The sequence below is a fragment of the Mauremys reevesii genome, linkage group 1 (genome assembly GCF_016161935.1).
Source record: "Mauremys reevesii isolate NIE-2019 linkage group 1, ASM1616193v1, whole genome shotgun sequence".
Taxonomy (NCBI): Eukaryota; Metazoa; Chordata; order Testudines; family Geoemydidae; genus Mauremys; species Mauremys reevesii.
In genome coordinates, this window is record NC_052623.1 from 146,322,230 (window position 1) to 146,348,280 (window position 26,051).

At 39.6% G+C, this 26,051-nt stretch overlaps 1 protein-coding gene across 10 annotated transcripts in view; it reads left to right on the forward strand.

The window, feature by feature from the left end:
- POLA1 (DNA polymerase alpha 1, catalytic subunit) overlaps positions 1–26,051 on the forward strand; it is a 348,901-nt gene that overhangs the window by 31,752 nt on the left and 291,098 nt on the right. For all 10 annotated transcript variants that reach the window (XM_039494489.1, XM_039494508.1, XM_039494498.1 and 7 more), the window contains exons 11-20: positions 3,059–3,171; positions 3,618–3,734; positions 9,036–9,110; positions 10,947–11,085; positions 17,738–17,892; positions 19,647–19,731; positions 21,309–21,370; positions 22,799–22,888; positions 24,434–24,550; positions 25,835–26,010. In XM_039494489.1, the coding sequence (XP_039350423.1) occupies positions 3,059–3,171; positions 3,618–3,734; positions 9,036–9,110; positions 10,947–11,085; positions 17,738–17,892; positions 19,647–19,731; positions 21,309–21,370; positions 22,799–22,888; positions 24,434–24,550; positions 25,835–26,010 (1,129 nt within the window). The remainder of the gene's footprint in view (positions 1–3,058; positions 3,172–3,617; positions 3,735–9,035; positions 9,111–10,946; positions 11,086–17,737; positions 17,893–19,646; positions 19,732–21,308; positions 21,371–22,798; positions 22,889–24,433; positions 24,551–25,834; positions 26,011–26,051) is intronic.

The following is a 26,051-nucleotide window of genomic DNA, read 5'->3' on the forward strand; positions in this document are numbered from 1 at the left end:
TTGAAGACCTCCCAAAAATTGTTTATACTGAAGGAGCTCCAGCTCAAACACCTCTGATCTCAATAATGGCAGAATGTTGTAGGAGGAAAGAGAAATCTCCAGTAACCAAGTCCAAAATTATGAAGCGATTTTTTTTTTTCTTATAGGTTAACACTAGGCTTATTGGAATGTGATTTTTATTTTTAATAATTTTGGGTGGGTAATGTTTGTTTTGAAACATTTTTTTGACATTTTTATCAATGTAGATTTTCATGGTTGTGGGAGATTATGGGAAGAGGTTCAGATGATAGCGGGGAGTCAGACAATGATTGAATGACAATACATCTTGAGATTCAAAAAGTGAAGGCTTTATAATTTAAAACAAATGCTCAACATCACATTTGGATAAATGTAGAGTAATGCACATTGGAAAAAATAACCCCAACCATACATACATGATGAGGGGCTAATTTAGCTACAACTAATCAGGAAAGAGATCTTGGAGTTATCGTGGATAGTTCTCTGAAGACGTCCATGCAGTGTGCAGAGGCAGTCAAAAAAGCAAACAGGATGTTAGGAATCTTTAAAAAAGGGATAGAGAATAAGACCGAGAATATCTTATTGCCCTTATATAAATCCATGGTACGCCCACATCTTGAATGCTGTACAGGTGTGGTGGTCTCATCTCAAAAAAGCTATACTGGCATTGGAAAAAGTTCAGAGAAGGGCAACTAAAATGATTAGGGGTTTGGAATGGGTCCCATATGAGGAGAGATTGAAGAGGCTAGGACTTTTCAGCTTGGAAAAGAGGAGACTAAGGGGGGGATATGATAGAGGTATATAAAATCATGAGTGGTGTGGAGAAAGTGAATAAGGAAAAGTTATTTACTTGTTCCCATAATATAAGAACTAGGGGCCACCAAATTAAATTAATGGGCAGCAGGTTTAAAACAAATAAAAGGAAGAAGTTCTTCACACAGCGCAGTCAACCTGTGGAACTCCTTGCCTGAGGAGGTTGTGAAGGCTAGGGCTATAACAGGGTTTAAAAGAGCACTAGATAAATTCATGGAGGTTAAGTCCATTAATGGCTATTAGCCAGGATGGGTAAGGAATGGTGTCCCTAGCCTCTGTTTGTCAGAGGGTGGAGATGGATGGTAGAAGAGAGATTACTTGATCATTACCTGTTAAGTTCACTCCCTCTGGGCACCTGGCACTGGCCACTGTCAGAAGACAGGATACTGGGCTGGATGGACCTTTGGTCTGACCCAGTATGGCTGTTCTTATGTTCTTAAAACAAATTGTTGACATCACATGTCAGACTATACAGAGTAAATATCCTTGTTCTTGAGCAGCAGTTTTCTTAATTTTTCCTGTCTGTAAATTTCTACAATTATCAATAGAAATATTTGTGTGTGGGTGGGGGTGGAGAGGGGGGAGTGAAATTGACATTTACCAATCAAAATATAATCCTTCCAAGCCTAGTTAAAACCAAACTCCTGCGTTCTACCCAGAAGCTGATTGAAAGGTAACAGCACTGGTTTAATGTGCTACCATCTTACAAGTCCACTTAAGTGGACTGCAGCATTCTGTGCTAGCTTCAGCTTTCAAATGTTTCCAAGGTGTAATCCCATGTAGCGTGCATTATAGCTGGTTCGTTATACCTTAATCTTGCGGTTATGCAGATGTGGATAATTGTGGCAAGGTCCACAATGAAAAGAAAAGATTGGCGAAAAAGCTGTCTTGGCTACACCTGTTACCTGGACATCCAGGAGCACCCTGAATTTAACAGCATCCCAAGTTGTCCACCTGTACTGTTGCACTCCCTTTGTGAGGGACGCTGATGTAAGTTCCACCAACTTCCAGTTGCTTCCCCTAACCTCACCATTCTCTCTCTATTACCTGGATGGAGTCACAACCAGCTAGTTGTCATCCAAGACATAAGTTTTCTAGGCACTGGGAAATGCATCCCATTGCTCCAGCAGAGCCAGATGTGATGGGGATGTAGAGCTGGGTACCATCAGCATACTGAATGCAATGAACTCTCCTCACTAACCCTCCTAGTGGCCCCATATACTCACTGAACAACACAGGTGACAAGCACCATGCAGGAGAGCCCTTGGGGTAGGGGAATTATTTCATGGACCATGAGTAGCAGGAAAGATTGTTGTACTTGTGGGGTCTTGTTTTTTGTGTGTGCTATTCTTTTGAGCAGTGAATTGTCAAATATAAAACTTTCTGGATTTTACTATGGGAATTATTGCTGTTAAAATTCATAAGTTGGGGACTTGAAGCTGATAAATCTATTGATTGAAATTTTCAGTAGATTGGGGGATGGGATAGCTCAGTGATTTGCGCATTGGCCTGCTAAATCCGGGGTTGTGAGTTCAATCTTTGAGGGGGCCACTTAGGGATCGGGGGAAAAAAATCAGTACTTGGTCCTGCTAGTGAAGGCAGGGGGCTGGACTCAATGACCTTTCAAGGTCCCTTCCAGTTCTAGAAGGTAGGTATATCTCCTATTATTATTATTATTATTATTTAAAAGGCCTTCCACCAACTTAATTGGGTACAAAAGAGTCTTAATCTTAGAGAACTGAGTAAGGAAAAGACTTCATTGTCTTGGTTACCATCTAACACACCTCCACCTGGAAGGTTCGAGCCTTTTATGGAATAATTGACACCACACACATTTCAGCATTTTCTTTCTTCACCTACTTTTTTTTTTGGAAGCTCTTAAACCAATTTAGGGGGAATGAGAAGCTATAAGAATAGAACTCTGAGAACAGGAGATAGTGGTGTGATAATCATCTTCTGTGCTTGACATTGCTTGGTTACCACAGTGTTGGAGGTGGATGGTGAAGGACCACATAAGTACTAGGTTTATAAAGCGGTTGCTTAGATATTTGTACAGCACTGTCTGTCAGCAGATGGAACTGTCAGGGACTACAAATTGGAAATTACTTTGATCCTGTGGGTGAATTAATCTTTCTTTAGTTATACTTAAAATGGCCACTTTTCTGATAGCCACATCTTTGAGAATTGTTGGTTTTCTAATATCTAGTCTTTTTTCTTCCTTTCTCAGGTGTGGTATTTCTGTTTGGTAAAGTGTGGATTGAATCAGCAGAGACCTATGTCAGCTGTTGTGTGACAGTGAAAAACATTGAGAGAACTATCTATCTACTGCCCCGTGAGATGGTAGGCCTGAATTTCAGTGGGCTGCTGATGGGAAGCTATTGAAGTAAAATGCCTTCTGACTTGCTTACATGGCAAAAACAAGCTGTGCTGATTGTTGCATATGTGATATTCATCATGCAGAGCAGAATATCCCTGATTTTCAAGCTATAATGATGTGACTAAGAAAAGGACAGTTCCTTTACCTGAAAGTAATGGTGGCAGTCTTCTTGGGTGATCTCCTGCTTACCATGTTAAGTTTCTAAGTCCTCTGTTTTAAGTAGTATTTCATAAATTTTACATTTTGTGAATGCCTTTATTTTGGTGCCATAATATTCCTTGGCTACAAGCTTTGATTGTATGTCAGTTTACCCATGAAAATATCCCTGAATTTTGCTGACTTGTTAATTTCGTTAATGTTTGTTGTCACAATCTGTAAATGAAATAATTTGATTTGACTCTCTTTAAAGCAAATTGACCTAACTTCTGGTAAAGAGACAGAGACTCCTGTGACTATGATGAACATCTACCAAGAATTTAATGACCAGATTGCTGTAAAATACAAGATCATGAAGTTCAGATCCAAGGTTTGTCTCTTTTGTACATCATGCTCAATCCCTTCCTAGTTTTTTTTTGTTTTTGTTTTTGGAGGGCAGAAAACTTTCAGTGGATAGCCATGCTGGTTGGTGTGTGTGTGGAAAAGGCATGTAGGTGTATGTTTTCCTGCAAACAGCCAAGCAGTGACTCACTTATTCTTGAGTTGAGAAAGATTCAGATAAACAGAGTTTGGAGATGGGCCTAGTATAGAACAGAATTTTAACTCCAAAGCAAATATGATTAATGGCAGAATATTGATAAAAGGTCAGCATCATCATCTCTGTGTGAGAAGTCAGCTTTCTTTGAGATCTAAGGCTGTGTCAGCTTACTAAGACTTGTTACATTCAAAACAATTTTCAAATGTGGCTATGACCAAACAGTTTGTATACGTGCCATCATGATTATAAATGTCAAACCTTGCTAAAATCCTGCCAACTGATTAGTTAATAGTACAGTTTTAGCCAACACAACTTTGTGAATCAATTTTGTTTCTATATTGTGGACCCCAAACAATGAATGGACCTGGTTCAAGCTTTTCCTTCTTCCCCCCCGTCTCTGCCACGTATACTAGAAGTCAGTGTACTACATTCATGTAGCACTTCCTGTTTACTGTAATGCACTTTTTTGCCCAAAGCTTGGGATACACACAACATGGCTTCACTTACTAGAATAGAGAAAGTGTACATGCCCAGGTGAGCTAGCAACTAAACAGCAGTCCTTCTGTGATGCTGACAGTACTGATTCCTGGACTGCCAATATTCATTTCTCTTAAACATCCTAATTTTTGTAATGAATATTGAGCATGAGGGGGGAAAAAACACCTGAGGCCCTCTGGATAGGGCACTGGGCTAGGACTTGAAATTTGGTTCTTTTGATTTTAATTCCATTGACCTGCGGTGACATTGAACAAATTGCTTCACCTTGTTGCTTATTTTTTCCCTTCCACTTTTTATCTGTTTTTCTCTTTAGATTTTAAGCTCTCTGGGGCAGGAGTTTTTTTTATATGACTGTACACATTAGAGGGTCCTGATCTTGGCTGGACCTTCTAGACACTACTGTACTTCAAACCATTAATAAGACAGATAATATTCCCTTTTTGTGGGAATTAGGATGCCATTTTGAGATTTAAACTGTTCATTGGATCCCTAGTTGTGCTTGACATTTGTGATTCCACTATGTATTTGGGCCACTCCTCAAGCAGTTAAGAGAATGGTGAAGCGGAAAAGGTTGCTCTATTGGAAAATAGAGGCAGACATGATGTGGGATAGAGAATAGGTGTCAGAGGAATCTGTTCATAAACATACAGTTCTGCAAAGCAAAATATGCAGAAATTGTGCTAGCAAGGGCATCACAAATTTGGACTGAAGTACATTGCTAGAGCTGTGTGAGGAAGCTTTATTCAATCACTTCACAAGCACTCATTAACTTTTCTTTCCCTTTTCCCTCTTAATATGTGTGGATAAAATGCAAGTGTCTCTTTGCAGTCCAGACTTGGATGAAGATGAGTACAATGCTAGCATCCTGTTTCTTCAATTAAGTGCTCAGATGGCTCTTCCTACTTTCTTGGAGTATCAAGTTGAGAGTTCACAAAGAATTACAGTATAACTTTGGGATTATTTTGATTTTCTTGGATTAGTGATCAGTGCTGTCATTAAACCCTTGTGTAAAATGTTTGATAAGAGGTTTGAAAGGCAGAGGAAAACAGAGGAAGAATGAATAAAAACACAGGTGTGTAAAATGAGGGGAAAATCAAAATATTGGTGGACAACTCTAAATGTTCTAAAGCATGATGGAAATGCAAGTGCTTCCCAAATAGCAAATTCACCCAATAAATATCATACATCTGTGCAGCAATATGTAATTTAGTGCAGTATTTTCAACCTTCAGTAGTGGACAGATTGCATGCTTCTTTGGCACATTCCAGCAACACATTTCATCTATTTCAGATTTTTTTATGATCAAAATAATTCTGACAAGTTTACCTTTGAATTTTTTTCACTGTTTCTAATTGTATGTTGTTATAATGTACTTGTAAATGGGAGATGTAGGTGGGTAGTTTTAAAGATATGCTAGCTCACTGCTCAGGAAGAGAAATCTGAAGAACTCTGAAGTTGAGAAAATAACTAAAGTTTAATGAAGCGGGCTTCAATAACAGTGACTTGAAAGCATATGTTTTGGATTGTCCTTTGAAAAAGTGCTGAAGAATCAGAAGAACTCTGTTTAAAAAAAAAAAACCACCCCAAAAAACCCCAACAACTTGTGCACATGCAGCGTGACAGTTAAAAGATGAGACAGTAAGAGATAACAAAGATTAAAATAAAGATACAACTGAAGGTAGAGATTATAGATGTTTGAAAGTGGGGTAAGCCACAGTGCAAAACCCTCTTTTATAAGGCACAACGTGTTTACACTGAGTGTTGCAGTTACCCCAGTACAAGTCTTGTCAGATAGACAGGCCTGTGTTTCAGCATGATGATGATAGCTTTATTCATTGCATTGCAAGATATCAAACAAAGGTCTTCTGTGCGAAGACCAAATGCTGATCTGAGAGAGAGGACAAGCAAATGTTGTATCGTACTGTTCAGATGGGAATTTGCTACCAGGTCTGAATTGACTTTTCTCTGTATATTAAGACTAGCTAGATGGGGAAAGCTAGGGGGAATGGTCTCTTATAAAGCTCTGAACACTACATATGCATACTTTAGCTAATCATAGTTCCTGCATTGCCAAAAAAGGATGGGAAAAATTAATACCTTTAATCATATGATATGCAGCTTTGTGAACTTTTTTCAAAGAACATGTCTTTTATTGAGGCATTAATACTTCAGTATTAAAACGTGCTTGGCCTGTTCTTTATCTTTCAATAAACAAAACTACAGTAGTAAAAAGCTTGCTTTCTAGTTTACGAAAGTTTGCTAATTCTTTGAAATTCTCCTCCCTCAAGTTGCCTTTGATTTCAATGGGAGCTGCAGGATCAGGCCCTAAGAAACAAATACAGCTTTCCTTGAAGTTGATTTTAAAACTGTAAATTAGCTTCTCCAAGGCCAATAGGCTTAAACAATTACTTACTTTTTATAAAAGGATTGGTTCTAAAATTTTGTCCTGTCGCTTTAATGTATATATTCCGTTCATCCTTTAACAGTGCAATTTTTGAAATATTTGGAAGAAGTTTTCATTAATTATTTCCTCCATTATAATCAATTTATTTTGAAAAAGACCTTGGTATCTGAAGTCCACTTGCTATAAGATTAATCTGCTTTGTTTTCATGTTTAACTGACAAAGCTACAGTGGCTATGTGCATAGCTGTCTGAAACACAGGGTTTCTGGTTTGTGGGAAATTTTTGGTTTTGTTCCATTCAGAGCAAAAAATTGAAATGGAATTTCCAGTTTCTGGGAAAATAAGTTTCATTTTTGAAAACACTGTAACATGATGATGTTTCTGAAACAAAATATGCTCTTGGGCACCCCAACAGTTGCTGACTGAAATTGATGTGATTAGCAGTAGGAAAACTGACAAGATTCTCTGAAGAGCAGCGGTGAAACTGACAAGATTCCTGTAAATTTCAGTTGATAGCTGGCAGGGCTTGTACTTTTGCAGCAGCGCTGCTCAAAAATCTCTCCTTACAAAATGATTGAAAATACTTAAGTGAAAATATTGCTACATACCAAGCTGATGTGACCCGCTCAATAGAACTACATCTAATCCATGACCTGATGATTTATATTGGAACAAAGGGAAGATAACTTCAATCAAGGAAGTGCATGCTTTAAAAAAAAAACAAAAAAACTAAAGTCTTAGAATCAATCTGGGAAACTTTAAAAGATAATCCAAAATGGGTGTATGGGAGAGCTCATTTTGTGCTGGGAGTAACTTCATGGACACAGAATTGTCAAGTAGAGTGACTCCTGTAACACTTCAAAAAAAGATAATAGGTATTAGATAGTGAGAGAGAATTTTTTATATTATTGTAGCACCTACAAGCTCCACTCATGAACCAGGACCCCGTTGTACTAGGTGCTGTATGGAACAAAAAGTAAGGACTACGCTTTGCCAACAGAACCGTCGCACTGGGGAAGTTCTGCTATGCCACCTTTTATGTGGGCCCAGTGCGGTTTCTCGGACACTCTGTGTGCTACTGGAAATGTCAGTAACTTAAATCATCAGTTATATAAGAGATGCTATGAGAAATGATGACATCTGGCATTAGCACACCATCACTTGTGGCAGTACTTTTATACGTGCCCATCATAGCTTTGCCAACACCAAACTTGGGATTGTGAGTAGACTCTGTAAGTCTTAGCATTTCCTCATACACCCGCCACTGATTGTGGCGGGAATAGAGTATATTCAAGCCAAGTTCTTGACAAATCAATTTGAAAGCATCCAATCATTGCTTCTCCTTGTCTAATTTCTGAAAGAACACTTAATGGGCAGATAGCATTTTTATGGCTCTTTACACTTCACTGTAGTTATGATCAGAGGCTCACATGCTCCCTTTTACTCCATAGTCAGGTTAAATCCAGAAGAAGTGGTTTGAACCTATGTGTTTAAAAAAGACAAGACAGTAGTGGAGTCCTGGTCTATGACTAGGGCCAGTAGGACCTATGGCAATACAAATAATGCGCGCCACAAGTGACTCTTCACCATCCATTTGCATAATGGGTGCAATGTGCTGTTCTCCAGCTGGTGCAACAGCATAGTATAGCCATCCGAATCCTTAGCCTCCAAGAAATGTTAACATAGTTCTGAACAGTAAGGCTGTGTCTACACTGCACAGCTTACAACGGCGTGGCTGTGCTGCTATAGCTGTGCCGTTGTAAGGCATGCAGAGTAGCCACTCTTTGTTGCCAGGAGAGAGCTCTCCTGTTGACACAACCACTCCCAATGAGGGACAAGTATCTTCGTCGGCTTTGTCTACACTGGTGCTTTTTGTCATTAAAACTTTTGTAGTTTAGGGGTGTTCCCCCACATCCCTGAGTGACAAAAGTTTTAATGATAAAAGTGGAGTGTGGACACGGACTAAGTGTGGTTGGAGCCTACTTTAGCATCACTAGTAACTTTTATGAACATGATGTTAGAGACCTACTTGTCCAATAGCAAAGGGAGGCTAAGCTTCATAGCTGCTGTAAGGAGAGTAATGAGATCAGATAAATGAGCATTTGCATCATGTTTGGTTTTTATTCCTTTCTTTCTCTTATTGGAAAGAATGAATGTTCAGTATACTGATATTTAAAAAAAAAAATCTTAGCACCTAATACATAGTATTTAAAATGTATTTATTTTGTATAGAAAGTTGAAAAGAATTATGCTTTTGAGATCCCGGATGTTCCAGCGAAGTCTGACTACCTAGAAGTTAGGTACTTGGTGAGTAAAACTAATCTGATGAGAGGCCACATCACTGGAATAGTTTTATTGAACTTAATCTTATTTACATAAGTACATATATTAACTGAATTTTGTCCTTAACTTATGGCTACACCCACTTTGCAACATGTAAACTAGTTGCTTTTTATTTTTAAAATTCGTCTTTTGGAGCTTATTTAACTCAGTGTTTTTTGTTTGTTTGTTTTTCCTTATATCATTGATATGCTGGCAAGTCCCTGCTATAGCTAGTTAATTACAATGAAACTGAAAGTGAATAGCAAATTAAAACATTTTAAATCAGTATATCATAGATCTACTAAAGCTTTCTATTTATCTCTGTGTTAGCTGCACTCCCAAAAAAATAAAACACGAAGAAATTAAAACAAAAATCTCATTCATCAATATTAATGATGGAGGTATTTATTATGGAGGTATTTATTCCTGATTAATCAGGCTTTCTTTGTAATTTTTTTGTTTACTTTTGTGCCCTTTGGCCTCTGTTTAAACGATGCATTTAAATGTATGTAACTTTAAACACCCACGTGGGACTGTTCTCAAGCCTAAAATCAGGTATATGCTTCAAGTGCCTTGTGATTAGCAGGACATTTGTGTATAGTCAGTTTCACCATTTGTATCCATCTTTGATGAGGCACCTGGGCAAGAGAAACTTTCTTTAGAAATGAGGGAAATACAGTAACAGACACAGAAGTTTCCAGCAGGACTCTGGGACAGGGATAGTAACAACTAATTTTAATCATTTAAAAAAAAATTGACTAGGTTTCAAATTGACAGTATTCCTTTCTAAATATCTTTTTGTTAATTGCGGAGAAGTGGACATTACAGGCACCATCTTAATGCGTTCAGCCACTTTGCAGGGATTAAGGTCATATCTGAAGGGTAAAGTAAAAGCATATTAGCTGCTCAAAATGCTGCTTTAGCACTTCAGAAGCATTCTAATCTTACCAGTCTGCAAACAGTGGATGTAGCTGGAAAGCTGTCAGATGCATAAAACAATATAATTAACTTGCAGTATTTATTTAAGCAGTTTCTGTATTAAAAATGTTGATATGTGGGTCATGGCTGATACCAACACACTCTTGTTTCCCATATGGACACAGATTTTGGCGTGTACCTTTTTGGATCAATTTCCTGGCTTATGTGTAGGCTTGCAGATTTCCATATTTTTTTTTTATAATTTCCACAGATAATGTGGGTTTATTTTTAAGCATTTTTTTCTTTTTTTTTCTATTTAAATTTTCACAGTTGGGAAAAAATTAAAGAGGAGGCCAGACAATTTTTTAATTACAGTAGACATTGAGTTTCAAAAAGTTAAGTTTTATAAATCATGAAAACACATTGTCAACATCATATGTCGAAATATACAGAGTAAATATCTTTAAATCAACAAACCATACTTTTCATTCACTAGTTTGTAACAAGCCTAATTAAAAATGCAATGGATTCTGACTCTGAAGTTCTCAAGCAGAATTTTTCTTACTTTGCATTTCTGTACATTTCAGTTGTTATTGATGGAAATACTTTTTCATTGGTTTGTGTAAATTCAGTGAAATAGATGTTTGCAGATATTTACTGGTAAAAATGGAATTAATCAAAACCTACTTATGTAGAGTTTTGTTAAACCAATAGTCTGTATTATAGCAACTCAAGAAGTATCATATTGTGTGATGGCGTTTCACTCCTGTGAAACTGTCACATTTCAGATATGGTTTAGTTTTTTTATACTGCTGCTTGAGCATAATATGTTGACTCTCCCCCCCCCTCTTTTTTTTTTTGTAAGAAATACAATGACTTATCCCTTTCTTTTGATTATGTCAGGCTGAATTTCCCCGGCTTCCTCAAGATCTGAAAGGAGAGACATTTTCTCATGTATTTGGAACGAACACTTCTAGCCTGGAACTTCTCTTGATGAGTAGGAAGATCAAAGGACCAAGCTGGCTGGAAATAAAAAATCCACGTATGAGGATTTGCATGTCAAATACATAATGGATTGCTGAAAAATAAATTTGGAAGGGGATGGTAGATGAATTGCTCAGTACAGTTCTATCTTGTCAAATCTTTTAGATTAGGAGTCCTTGAGGGCAGTATTATGAGAAGTGATGTTCTTAGATTTCATAAATAGGACCTATTAGAAAGCAGTTTATTCTGAGAGGCAAGCAAGGTTTGCCTATTTGGTCTATTTTCAATGTTGATCGCTCTTGAGCTGATTTCCTCCTTTGCTTCCTTCCCCTCTCCGTCCCCCCCAATTCTGTACTCTCTGTTTTGTGCTCTTTTTGGGACTTGATCCTTCAGAATGCCTCTTTTTTTTTATACAAAAAGGTATAGCCTGTGGGCAACGGCACCACAGTAGTAAGGTGACTGGACTTGTGATACCCCCTTAAAGAGGAGTGGGAAGGAAAAACTTGATATGATTCTGTGACCGAATTTCTAAATGGTTCTGAGTGTCAGTTTAGCTCCAGCAATGCCACAGTGTAAAATGTTACAGGAATTTAGGCAGTTGCCATGCTTGGCTTAAAGACAATGTTTGGTCATAAGTGTTTAATTTTAACTTTACTCTGACTTCTGGAACTGTTTCTGGATAATACCCAGTACAAATTACTCCATCAATAGTTTACACAAAATGACACGGTTGGAAACACCCGTGTGCTTTCAACTTAGGTCATTGTTTGAGTGTTTGTCTATGGGGATCCCACTCTGTGTGCAAGTGCACCTCATATACATTCAGAATCTTTGAATATTAATGTCTCTGGCGCCAGGCCTACTCTCTCCATGTCTTCATGTTCCCAGGAACCCCAGCGCATAAAGGGCTGAGCAGCTGCAACCATCTCTTAGTTCCTCTTACCAGCTGTGGCAGTGAGATGGAACCAGGAAGTCTGCCTGCTGCCCCTTAGTCCAGTCTCCAAATCTATCCTTATATAGCTTGTTAGGGTTAATTCCTTAAATATCTCTCCCATTTTCTTTAATTTTTCTTTACGTTTATTCTTTGTTGTTTAAAAAAAAAACCACCTTATTTTCTCTCAGCACCTTGTGCCACAACCACTTAAAACAGCAGTTTCAAATCCTGCCCATCTTGTGACTGGCTTATTCCCCTTCCAGACTGTTTTTGTTTTGATGAGAGCCTTGTGCCTAATAGATGCTCCATCTGCCAGTTGTCCCTTCTCCAGAACAAGAAAATCGAGAGAGGCTAAAATTGTGTCTTATAGAGCAGCCTGTGAGGGGCATTTCAGACCCACAAGAATGGGCATGGAGCTCCAAGATGGGACTTTCCACTTCTTACTCTGTGTGCTCCGGTGACATCCAGGATGCAACGGCAAAGACTGGTATCCATAAGAAGTCAGATCTGGGATTGACTGGTCATAAGACTTGGTAGCCAAAGACAAGCTCAGCACTGTTAGCTGCTCCAGCAACAAAGACAAGTACTGCCTCTTCCACACTGAGGTAAAGGAGATCAGAGCATTGGATCAGACATGGTACCTGGTACAGATCTTAGTTCATTGAGAAAGGAAAAGTTGAGAGGCCTCAAGGAGAGCTATTTCTTTTACACTCAGCTCTTTGGAGGAGAGTGAAGTCCTCTCGTACTAAAGGGGCAAGTGACAATGATTCAACTTTCTTCTTGGCACTGAAGGGCTCTGAGGCTACTCTGGTCCCTACATCTGATACAGATTCCTTGAAACCAAAAATTGAAATACTGACACTGTCAACTGAGGAACTAACTGTTGTTCTGGCTTTGCATTATTGGTGATGGAAGTTCTCTTTTCCTATACCATTTTTTCTACTGAGTGTGCATCATCTGGCACTGACTCAAATGTCTAAGCTCCTGGTACAGACATTGCCTGAGAGATCAGCACTGCAGATAGAGGAGATCTTTTCCTGACCATACTTTCTTCTCCATCCAGTGCCGCTGGAAACCTTCACCTCATCACTCTCCAAGATCAGGAGATGATTCGTTCCTCCAGACCAGAATCCCTCATTTCAGAGCCCCAGCTTACGCACCATATGGATGGCAGGGGCCCAGCCAACTGTATCCTAACTAACCTGGTTAACCATATTCATACAACTTTCCAGCTATGTCTGTTTAGGCTTACTGGCTGCTTTTAGATGTGGGTCTCCTTCCTGATTGTTGCACAGATGTAGGTCACATTCTCCTGTGGCCTCAAGTTTCAAGACCTCCCACGGAAGTTCTCAGGGATGGGAGTGGATAAAGAGGAATTAGGTCCTGAACCACTGGAACGGTACCTTTCAACTTCTCCCACAGACCCATCATCATCATGTCCTGAAAAGGCAGGCTCTTTTGCCCTCATACCAGCTCCAGATGATTTCAGAACTTTTCAAGACCTGGTATCTTGAATTGTTGGTACTTTGGAGATTGAGACATCAGTGATTGTGGAAAAGGCCCATCAATTATTTGCTTTCCTCCTCTTTTGGGCAGTTTAGCAAGACCTATAAATGAAGGCATTTTGGAGCCAGCTAAAGATACCAGGGCCCTGATATCCTCGCCCAGCTGCAAAGCAAGTGGGGGAAAAAAGATATTAAGTTTTCATAGAGGGGCTTTCGAACCATCCTGTATACCTCTGACCCCTGTGTCTTTGGTAGTCCCTGTGGCATAGGAGAAAGCTAGGCAGCCTGGCCTACCACATGCTACATCTGAAGATAAGTCTCCAGAAAGCTTGATCTCGTTTGAAGGAAAGCTTACTCCTGCACTTTGCTCCAACTACTCATAGCAATTACTAAGCATTGTTCACGAAGTATGATTTTTTGGCATGGGACCAAGTTATCTTCCTCTGTGAACAAGCTTCCTCCAGAAGCTAAGGAGGAATTAAAGTCTATAATCTTTGAATGGCAGCTGGTGGCAAAATCATCTCTCCAAGTGGCTATGGACGTTTTTGATACTGCAGCTTGATGTGTGGCTTATGGCAGCTACAGTGGAGAGGCTTTATGGCTTGAAGTGTCAGGCATCACAAAGGAGATACATAACACTTAAAGGAATTGCCCTTTGAGAGGGCAGACTTATTTTGCAGTTGATCAGACGAAGTCTTGTGTTCCTTGAAAGACTCCAAAGCCACATTCACATCTGAACAACTTGCATATCAGGGCCATGGTATAAATCCCCAGAAATTTCAATCTGAGTCCACCTATTCTCAACAATGGCCTCCTGATTATCCTCTGAGGATGAAACCCATGTGTCCTCAAAGGAGGCCACCTGCTACAATCACCAGCCACTGTGACTTCATTGAGACAGCATGTTTGACATAAAGGTCAAGAGTCATAACCTAGCCAGACTAGACCCATCCCTGAACCCTATCTTTGGATGCCATCTTTTCCTGTTTTGTCATATTTGGATGGGAATAGCCAACAATAAGTGGGTGCTAGAAATCCTCTTCTATAGGTAGGCTATGAAATTCCAGTCTCTGCCTCCTCTCCCCCATCCATCTGCGGTGACCCTTCTGAAAACCAGCTGAAAGAATTAGCGGCCTCCCTGCTTCTCCTCAGAGGCGTAGAGGAGGTGGAACTTTAAAAAAAGATGCCTGATGTTTCCTTACTGTGAAGAAAAAATAGGATCGTTGTCCTATCCTCAGCTTGAGAGGACTGAACAAATTCTTGAGATTCCCAGAATGGTAATTTCAGCCTCCATCATCCTTTGCTTGCAGGCTTAAGACTGTTTTGTGGCTGTCTACCTTCAAGATTCCATATTACAACCCAACCAGCCCATAGGATATATCTGCAATTCACAGGAGGGCCCAGTTGTTATCAATACAAGATACTGCTGTTCAGCCTCTGTACAGCACTGAGAGTCCTCCCAAAATATTTAGCTATGGTAACCTCACTTTTTAAGGAAACAAGGCATTTGTTTATCCATATGTAGATGATTGGCTGATCGGTGGCAGGTACCATCAGAATGTTGGTACAGCTCTGAACTTTGTCCTCCACCTGTTTTTTAGAGAGCTGGACATTATCATAAACTACAACAAATCATCTCTCAGCCTGTTGCAGACAATAGAATACAAATCGGCAAAGGCATGCTCTCCAGAAGAGAAGCTTCTGTCTATCTATACAGTCTTTTCCAACATCAAGATAAATCAATCACTCAAGTAAGAACCTGTCTCCAACTGTAAGGCTGCATCATCTTTCACTTATGTGATGACGCTAGCCATCACCTATGTCTGTTACATCCAATCTCAGCCAGTCCTGCATCAACCTGTGGAACATCAAATGAGCGTATTTGTTGAAGTTGTAGCTCATGCATTTGGTGATTTCTAAATTAATGGATCGATGCTCAGAATCTTCAAAAAGGGGCCCCTCACCTACAAAGGCATTGATTACAGACTCCTTAGGAACTGGTTGAGGTGCTCATACCATAATCTTCAGACACCTGGGATATGGTCCCAGAAGGAGATGATTCTCCTCATAAATGTCCTAGAAATCCAAGCAATCGGATTAGCTTGCAAAGCATTGCTCCTGGCTTTTAGAGAATTTCACTGTACAGATCCATCTATGATGTATGATGTAATCCACCAGGGAGGTGCCCATCCTTTGTCCTTGTGCCAAGAAGCAATCAGATTATGAACATGGTATAATGGACAATTGCTCTTCATCTTCTGGGAGCCAACAACAATTTAATGGATTTTCTCAGCAGACAATGTATCACCTGTCATGAATGGCCTCAGAAGAGGCTCCCTCCTCAGACCAATATTTCAGCAGTGGGGAAATCCCATTATAAGCCTAGTCTCCATCCAAGAGAACACAAAGTGTACGCTCACGCTGCCAGCCCGGGTGGACGGAGACTCAGTAGTGGGGCTCAAGTTAGTGCCATAAAAATAGCAGTGTGGATGTTGGTGCTTAGGCTTGCAGCTCAAGGTCTTAAGCCTAGGTGGTTGGGTGGGCTTGAGAGCCTGAGCTGCAATGTCCACACTAGTATTTTTAGCATGATAGCCCTTGCCTTGCTTACATGAGTCTCTACCTGGGCTGGGACTTGCTCCCAGCTGCAGTGTAGACACTCCCAAAGTGCCCAGTCTTCTTTGTTTCAAAGGGGGTCTGAGCCCAGGATCCATGCAAGACACCTTTCTCACGTGGTGGAATCAAAGTCCCCATCCCTCTAATATCCAGAATGATATGGAAAGTCCGAATGCAGCAGATCCCGATAATTCCTTGTTGGCTGAGGCATTTTTGGCTAATGGGTCACTTCCAAATGTGGACTCAGCCTCCAATAGCAATTCCAAACTGTTCAGAAATAATGTCACCAAACAAAGGTCACATTGACCCCACGCTTGAAATTGTTACACTTGACAGCTTGGATGTTGGCTGGTTAAGTGGCACTGACAGAGACTGTTTGTTATATGTACGAGAAATCCTATGGTGATGCAGGAGTCCCTAATGAGTAATGAAAAATCTACTTGGAGGTGGAAAGATTTTTCTTTTGGGGCAGCCCAGCTCAACCTTGATCCGTTGGAGGTTCCTGTTACCAAGATCCTTGATTATATCATCCATCTACATTTTTCTGGATTCTCATTCAGTTCAATTACAGCCCCACCTTGCAGAAATTCTGGCATGCTACCCACCCTGAGTCATGTTAGTTTTTATCCCACACTATTGCATCCAGATTTTTAAGCGTTGCTTCCCACTGATTTACGGAGCCACCTCCCAAATGGGATCATAATATTGTCCTTTGAGGCCTCCCTTTGAACCCTCTTCTGAATACTCTATACCACCTTACTCTCAAGACAGCTTTTTATCATCCCCACTAAGTCAGACAGAAGGGTCAGTGAACTCAGAGGAGAAGAAACTTCATATTTTAGCTGTATTGAGGGTCTTGCTATGCTACCTGACTAGGACAAAGCCCATTATAAACAATGCCCCTGCCTTTTTTGTTGTTATAAGTAGTGGTTCCAGAGGACGTGCCATTTTTTCCCCAGAGAATATTTAAATGGATCACCTAGTGTATTTCATTCTTCTGTCATATGGCTGCTGTTTCTTTTCCTCTAAATACCACAGGTCATTTGACTAGCACTCAGGCTTTAGCAGATGAGGAAGTATCCCCGTTATCTCAGAACTGCAAGGCAGCCATTTGAAGTAGTCCCCTCACTTTTGTTAAACATTATGTCCTTGACCTGGCTGCAAGAGCAGATGCCAAATTTGGGAGGGCAGTGTTAAAATAGCTAGTTAGAGGTAGTGTGTACTCCTCAATTCGACCTTCCAGATAGGGCACTGCTTGCCAGTCACGTAGAGGTGGTATCCACATAGACAAATGTTCAAAGAATGAAAAACAGTTACTTACCTTATAGTAAACTGTTTTTTCAGGATATTTTGTTGGTGTGGATCCTACAACCTGCCCTTCTTCCCTGGTTTTTCAGAATCTCCCTTAAATGATTATTCTGAATGAGCAAGGGAACTGACTGATGGTTATGGCTTCTCTGCCCTTGGTTAGGGGACACAGGGACATGTAGGGCACAAACAGATGCTGCTATTGGATGATTTTCATGTCTCAGGTGTACTTAGAGGGATTCGCATGGACAAAACAAATTGGAGAACCAGTTATTGTAAGGTAACCATTTCCTCCCCTTCCCCGCATCATGACCTTATCGTTCTTTTAAGTGGCTCATTTGTTTCCACAGAGCCCTTGAGTCATTCAGTCAGTTGGTGTAAGGTGGAGGCAACGGCACTGAAACCTGACTTGGTGAATGTAGTTAAAGATCTTCCTCCTCCTCCTCTTGTGATCATGTCTCTCAGCATGAGGACAATTCAGAATGTGAAGACTCACCAGCATGAGGTAAATCATCAGCTTTGGTGATGAGTTTGATTTTTTTTTTTTTGTATGGCATATGCTAAGTAAGAATTAATAACTGGAAGAACTTCACTAGCCAAATGTCTGCAATAGACCTGATTCTGTGGATCTGATTCTGCAATGAGATCTGTGCAGGTGAACCCCTCTGTAGTCTGATGTATCCATCTGCTCAGAGCTCATTACAAGATCAGAGTCTGTTTGTATATAAAATTGTTTTTTTTTTTTTAATGGAAAACACCTCAAAATGCAATCTTTGGTTATAGTAGACAAACTAAATATTTTTCTTTTAAAGAAACACACAACAGATTATATATACCCAGTAACGTGGCTTTTATATGTTACATATTCTGATTAAAATAAAGGATTACCTCTGATAAATTTTTAAAGCCTAATAGGAAACAGATTTAAACTTGCATACTAGCTATTGTGCTGCTGCCACTTTTTATTCATCAAGATAGAAAACCACAGCAGTGGATTTTACACCAGGGGTGGGCAACCTGTAGCCCGCAGGCCGCACGTGGCCCATCAGGGTAATCCACTGGCGGGCCACAAGACAGTGTTTACATTGACTGTCCACAGGCATGGCTGCCTGCAGCTCCCACTGGCTGTGGTTTGCTGTTCCTGGCCAATGGGAGCTGTGGGAACCGGCGTCCAGCACGTCTCTGCGGCCCACACTGCTTCCTGCAGCTGCCATTGGCTGGGAACGGTGAACCGCGGCCACTGGGAGCTGCGGGCGGCCGTGCCTGTGGGTGGTCAATTTAAACACTGTCTCGTGGCCTGCCAGCAGATTACCCTGACGAGCCGTGTGCAGCCCGTGGACCATAGGTTGCCCACCACTGCTTTAGACTACCCACAGTAATTAAATGCTTTAAACTTTTTATATTTTAAACATGCTAACAAGTTGGCCTCACTGTGTTACTTTCTAAAACTTGCACTAACAAGAATAAAGTTTCAAAAAAGCTAAAGCTAATACTGACCTACTAGCCTGTAGTACAAGATACTAGTATGGATTATATGTAACGTCGCAGATTATTTATACAGACAATTGTTTCCAACAAACTCTTTTATTAAAGCTGGTCAGAAGCATTCCAGCAAAACGTTTTTTGTCAGAGTTTGGCCAATTCACCAAAACTGAAACATTCTGCGGAGAGCAGGTTCCAACGGAATCTGCCAGTTTGCCTGCCTGCATCCTCAGCAGCTGGTCTAGTGGCTTGCTGAAGAGCCTGCTCTTTCCAGGCTTCTGGCTCCTCAGTGAGCTGAGAGCTTGTGCCTCTTCTGCACCCCAGGGTTCCAGGCAGTCATCCTATCAGAGTGTCCCAGGGTTGGAGACCACAGGCTCTGTCCCCCATTCCTTGGTGCTTCATTTCCTATTTGCAGAAAACGTCAACATTTTGGAGTTTTGTTCCAAATCAGAACAAAACTCAATCTTGAAATACCAAAATTCTTTATGAAGCAGGGTTGCCTCTCTCCACCTGGTTCTGTATTTGATATCAAAATCCAGTAGTAGTATTTCTTGACTGGTAGCTTGTGCTACTTACGATCAATAAACAATGTTGAAAACTTCAGCAATTTGCAGCTGAAATTCACTTAAAGTAGGCAATTGCCTTTTTTAAAAAAGGAGGAATAATTGGAGAAGGCTGTTCAAAATCAAGTGGAGGGATAAAGGCAATTTGAAACTGTTAACCTGATGTAAATATGCAGATGCATATTATCATAGTATTTCTCATTTCTTGGTGTAGGTCATGGCTGTTGCAGCTCTAGTCCATCAAAAATTTTGTTTGGATAAAGCACCTCCTCAGCCTCCTTTCCAGACACACTTCAGTGGTGAGTAATTGGACCAAGTTATGGGTAGAGCAATTTTATTGGAGAGAAATGCAAGCAAGAATTTATATGTGAACAGTCCTTTCCCCACAGTCTGTAAGCAGTAATGGATGATGCCTGAGTGGTGGTGGGGAGAGAGCTAATTAGGTGAGGTGCGTGGATCTTTTTTCACTACCCCCCAGTTTCCTCCCTGTTTTTAAACTTAGTTGCTATGACATTTATTTGGTAGAAATCTTTAGGGTTTGTCTCTGAAGGCAAAGTAACCTCCCTCCAAATATCCTCTGCCTCTCTTTCTCCTCTTGCTTGTTGCTTTTTTAAAAAAAAAAATATTAATTTTAAAACGATTCAGTCTTTTAAAGTAAAAGTTCAGCTAGAAGCAGGCCAGCAATAGCTTCAGTTGAACTCCTTTTTAAAAGGCTGAGTTGAGATCTCAAGGCAGTAATATGAAATTAAGAAATATGAAAACTTAAAAGATGCACAGCTGAGCATGTGAGTGTGGCCAACTGGATTATCAGCCCGGAATGACTTTACGTAGCCCCAGATCCCAACTGATAATCATGTAGAGTTTTGGAGGCCCATAGAGGAGCTAGAATGTGAACTGCAAGTGCTCCCATGGCACAGTTTGAGAACGGCTAATGACTTATAATTAGGGTTTAGGTTTGAAAGGATTAGATTTTTATTGATAAAGGTTTATAAATATCAATTTCACCACTCACGCAAATGATGAAAAAATATTTCCATCGATGATCAAAATTTACAGATAGACAAAGTAAGAAAAATACTGCATGGGAACTTAATAGAGTATGATTTATGGATATTAATTTGTATATTTTAACACGGGATGTCGACAATTTGTTTTAACAGTTACAAAGCTTTAACTTTTTGAATCTCAACATCTACCATTAAATCATTTTGCCTGCCCCTCCTCTTTTTTTCCTGATTCCTCCCATAATTTCCCACAACTGTGAACATTTAGAAAAAAATGCTTAAAAATAAACTATTTTTATCTATCAGTTATTTAAAAAATCTAATTCTGCCAAACCTACATCTAATAGTTTTACTTTTATTGGATTTATTTATTGCTAATTTCTTTTAACCTAAATGCCACTCTGAAAAACATAAAATCCATGTACTTTTAACTCAAAAGCCATGGTAGAGTTTAAATTTCTTTAAACGTAGCTGAGACTTTTTTTTATAGATGTCCCTGTTAAAAGCAAGATGTTAGATTAGATTGTCTTCTGCTTATGTGTTCTGGCTTAGTGACTCGTCAATTTCCAGCCCAGAAAACTATCATTTTAATCAAGTTTAAACTTTTTAATTTAGTTTTATAGTAGATTGCTTCATTTTAATTCAGTTGTTGAGTCTTGGCATGGACTTGATTTCATTTTGTCTCTTGTACAGTGCCAAGCATACAGTTACTACATAATAAGATAAGGCTGCATTTCTTCCAGACCCATTGATCTGAAGACTCTTAAATTAAAAAGATATTCTTACCAAAAAAACCCCCCAACTTCTAACAAATGACATTGTTTTTCATACCATGTGCTCAAATGAGACCAAACCACTTATTTCTTTTGCAGTTATTTCCAAACCAAATGATTGTATTTTCCCTTATGACTTCAAAGAAATCATTAAAAGCAAGGTAACTTTTTTTTTCTTAGCATTCAGAATAGAATGACTTTTGAGATACTGCCTTTGAATTGTGGGAGAAGAGTTTTGGATGGAGCAGTTTACAGCGCTAGCTTTTGTCTCTGAAAATGTACATTCAAATCTTTACTTTACATCATCTTTGAAAACATATCTGCTGATCTGTCAGTACTTGTATTACAAAACTGTCATATAATTTGGCACAGTTGGCAGTTCAAAAGGTTCAGGAAGAATGTTACAGATAAGATTTGAGGTACATCGGCAGAGCTTTGTGGGGCAGTTTTACATTTGTATTTTATTTTGTTGTACTTATTTCAAGCTGGTTGTGTTAGACCAGAGGTGGGAAAACTACGGGCCACATCTGGCTTGCGGGACCCTCCTGCCTGGCCCCTAAGCTCCTGCCCCGGGATGCTAGCCCCTGGCCTCTCCCCTGCTGTTCCCCTTCCCCCCGCAAACTCAGCTCACTGCGCCGCTGGCACAATGCTCTGGGCGGCGGGGCTGCAAGCTCCTGGGGCAGTGCAGCTGCAGAGCCAGGGCTCTGTGTTGTGCAATGGTGTAGCTGGCTCCAGCCGGGCAGCATGGCTGCCTGTCCTGCTGCTCTGGACAGTGCGGCTGTAGAGCCGCCAGCCACCAGTGCTCCAGGCAGCACGGTAAGGGGGCAGGGAGTGGGGGGTTGCATAGAGGGCAGGGGAGTTCAGGGTGATTGTCAGGGGGCGGGGGTGTGGATAGGGGTTGGTACGGTCAGAGGGCGGGCAATAGAGGGGTTGAATGGGGACAGGAGTCCTGGGGGGTAGGTGGGGGTCGGCGCATCATGGGAGAGGAGCAGGGGTGGGGATGGTGCAGGAGTCCTGGGGCGTCAGGGAGCGAGAGCGGGGTCAGATAGTGAGGGCTGGGCCACGCCTGGCTGTTTGGGGAGGCACAGCCTCCCCTAACCCGCCGTCCATACAATTTTGGAAGCCGGATGCAGCCCTCAGACCAAAAAGTGTGCCTGCCCCTGTGTTGGACTCTCATTTTCTTGTGCATAAAGTCCATCAAAATTTCTTGAAAAAAATCCTCTCTTCATTTTTAAAGAGGCACTAAAAAGTTTGGCAGAACAAAAATGTAAACTACTCTTTTTTTGTGTGTGATATTAAGCCTGTGGGCAAATGTTATGTATATCATATGTAGCACTGTCTTGCTGTTCCTGACTCCTAACAAGATTCTTGAAACACTTGAACCCAAAAAGCGAAACAGAAAACGGTATGTGAGAAAAGCTTTCTGTAGCCATGTGCATGAGAAAAAGAAGGCTTCAATTATGAAGGAAAAAACTCTGCAGTGTTTGTTGTAGTCTTGTAACTCATGAGTGAGGGAGAGGGTTTTCGTTTTATACTTTTAGTATTGATTGGGTCATTTGAAACCAAGCTCTCCCTTTTGCTCCTCTTAGAATTGTAACGTAGAGATTGCTGCAACAGAAAGGACATTGCTGGGTTTTTTCCTTGCGAAGATTCACAAAATTGACCCAGATATTATTGTGGTGAGTAGCTATTAACTTGACTTTAATAGATATAAACTAAGAAATATGTTGACTGGGCAGATGTTAACTTAATTCTTGGTTTCTTTGTGTCCTTAAAGCTTTTACATTTATTTCACTCTGCATCATGATTTTAACTTGCTTTAATGGTTATAAAATAGAGCAGGTATACATACTTACACATATGATATTGAATTGCTCTTCAGGACTATGTTGTAGCCCTTATCACTTTAAATATTATTGAAACCATAATGACCTTCCTTAATTTAAAAAAAAAACAACTTTCGGGTTTACCAGAGAAGGTGGAATATTGATACTTATGGGTCTATTCATCGTCTGTCCAAATACTCATGTAATTTCTGTTAATGTCATTTGGATAGTTTGATACCAAAATCAAGACAAAATATATTTTTTAAAAATCCATTGGTCAGTTAAGTTTATTTTGTGGCAATAAGCCTTTCTTTGTACTTGATAAATGCTTTATATGGGAAATGTGAGATTTTTATTTTTACTTTAATGATTCATTTCCTTTTAAATGGTTAGGATATTTTAAATTATTAGTGAGTGTACTTTACTGAGTAGCCTTAAATTGTTTTTGAAACTCTTTTTGAATAACATAGAGCTTACTTTTTATAAAAAAATAAAAATAAAAAATAATAATGAATAAATAGGATGGAGGGATAACCAAATTACTGAAGTGGGCAGTGATGGCAAAATTAATAATGGCTGGCAACAAATATCCATGTACCTCCCTAGTAGTTTTTATAATTGTTGTGGAAAGACTCTGTCAGTGAAAATGCTGATTAACACTTCAGAATTTTGGATACCCCAAGTTAGGTAACTGAGTGGCCTGATTTTTCAGAGCTAAGCACCTGCAGTTCCCATTGACTTCAGCCTGGTGCACAATGACCCTTCTTCAGGAGCAGAAAGGGGTCTTTAAAAATACTTCTGCACTCCCACTTCCTGAGTTGTGCTGTGTTCTTTCTGGGTTCATCTGAGGATTGGGACTAGTACCTTCAGGGAACAGATGGTGCTAGATTAAAAGGCATTGTTTAGTGGTGTTTGATTTAAATGTGTCAGGACTCTGCCTTTATGTACCATGATACATTGAATATGGTATTACTAGGATACCCTGAATATATGACTTACATCAGTAGTTGAAGGGTTTTATGAGTGGAGGGAGAAGGAATTATTTAAACATGTCTTCACATGTGGCTAAATAGAGAATTTAAATTGAGATCTGTCATTAGCTGTGAGGCATGAGAATGAAATTGAAAGAACCTGTATGAACTGAGAGCCAATTATAATGAAACAAAGTTTATTTCAGTATTCTGCTGAGCAGTGTTGTTAATGTCAGGACTAATGAGTACTGCTGATGAATAAATTCCCTTAGAAGTAAGGGCTTCCAATAAGAGGTATGCTGATGATGCCATCAATTAGATTTAAAAAAAAAAATACAAAGGGCAAAGGAATTCTAAACACGTGAAAGTAAGTCCTTTAATTTGCATTTGTTATAACCTTTTTCTGTTGCTTTCTTTTTGTGGCAAGGGTCATAATATTTATGGCTTTGATCTGGAAGTGCTCCTGCAGAGAATTAATGTGAGCAAAGTCCCTCACTGGTCCAAGATAGGTCGACTGAGGAGGTCCATCATGCCAAAGCTTGGGGTAAAAGATTGCTTAAGTCTCTCAAGTTCTTTTATGTTGCATGTGATTTAAAATGAATTAATTTAGCTAATGTATTTTGAATGCCTCTGATGTATTTTGACTGTTGGTCATGTTGGATTTCTTGCATCCCAGTTCAGACATAATGAATGTTTGTATGACTATTTTATTACAGTAATAAGCTAAACTAATTTTCAAGTTAGGCAAATTTAGTTTACATTTCTTAACTAGATGGTGGCAATGACAGATTAATAACTGTAATAGAGAAAAGATGTCTTTGTCTTTTTGTCTAGTGCAACTGTATAATGAGGGGAAAATGTGGCTTGGATTGACTGGTGAATCATCCCATAGAGAGTAGTTAAATTATATTTCACTAGTTTTATTACGTTCTTATTCTGAGAACATGACATTCTGAATACTTAACTACAGCACCCCCCTCTTACATAGCTTTTTTTTTTTTTTTTAGAGGCCTATGCTTTTTTCTATTTTCATCTCAACCACAAAACACTTCAGTGCTTTAACGTCTCTTTTTTATAAGGAATTTCCTGCTCCTACATAGACATTCTCTTTGAAATTGGAAAAGGTAGAGGAAAGACAATTGAAATTTTTTTTAAGGGGAGGAGTTATTTTTGTCTTATTAGCTATAAAGACAATTAAAATATTTACCGGTAATTAAATTGATAGCAAAAATTCCACTTTATAAGTTAAACATTCGTTTTTGTTTATCTTCTCTCTTTCTTCTTCCCTTCACCGCACGCTGCTGATACATTTTGTGTCCACTTCATTCTCTGTCTTTCCCCACCAACGTGTTTTTGTTCTCCTCCGCTGTGATTGTTATGACTTTTTGTGCTGTCAAATACTAAACTGCTTGTTAGCATGCAAAAATTATGGTCTTTTAAAAAAAAACAAAAAAAAACAAACAAAAAAACCCACAGATTCCATGCCAGACATTCATTCTTAGTTTTCTGATCCTGCAAACCCTTTTGCATGTGCTGAATTTTGTTACTAAGCGTTGTAAAATTTCAGTGGGGTTACATAATAACAAAATTAAGCACATGCAAGGGTTTGCAGGATTGGGTCTTAGCTATTAAAGGGAGTCATGTGCTCAGTCCTTCATATCCACAGGGTTTGCTGAAATATATCTAAAATTCCTTTAGGACCTAATCCAAGATCCATTGATTTAAATGGGAGATTCCAACTGCCTTGAGTGGCCTTTGGATGAAGCCACATATGCATATATTTGAATACGTGATGGTTTGGTTTGGTTTTGTTTTTTGCATGGATAAGGGTCGAGGTGGCTTTGCTGAAAGGAATGCAGCCTGTGGTCGGATGATCTGTGATGTGGAAATTTCAGCAAAGGAATTAATTCGCTGTAAGAGCTACCATTTATCTGAACTGGTCCATCAGATTTTGAAAACTGAGAGGGTAACAATTCCACCAGAAGAGATAAGAAATATGTACAGGTATAATGCTCAGTTTTTTTTTTTTTTTTTTTTTTTACACA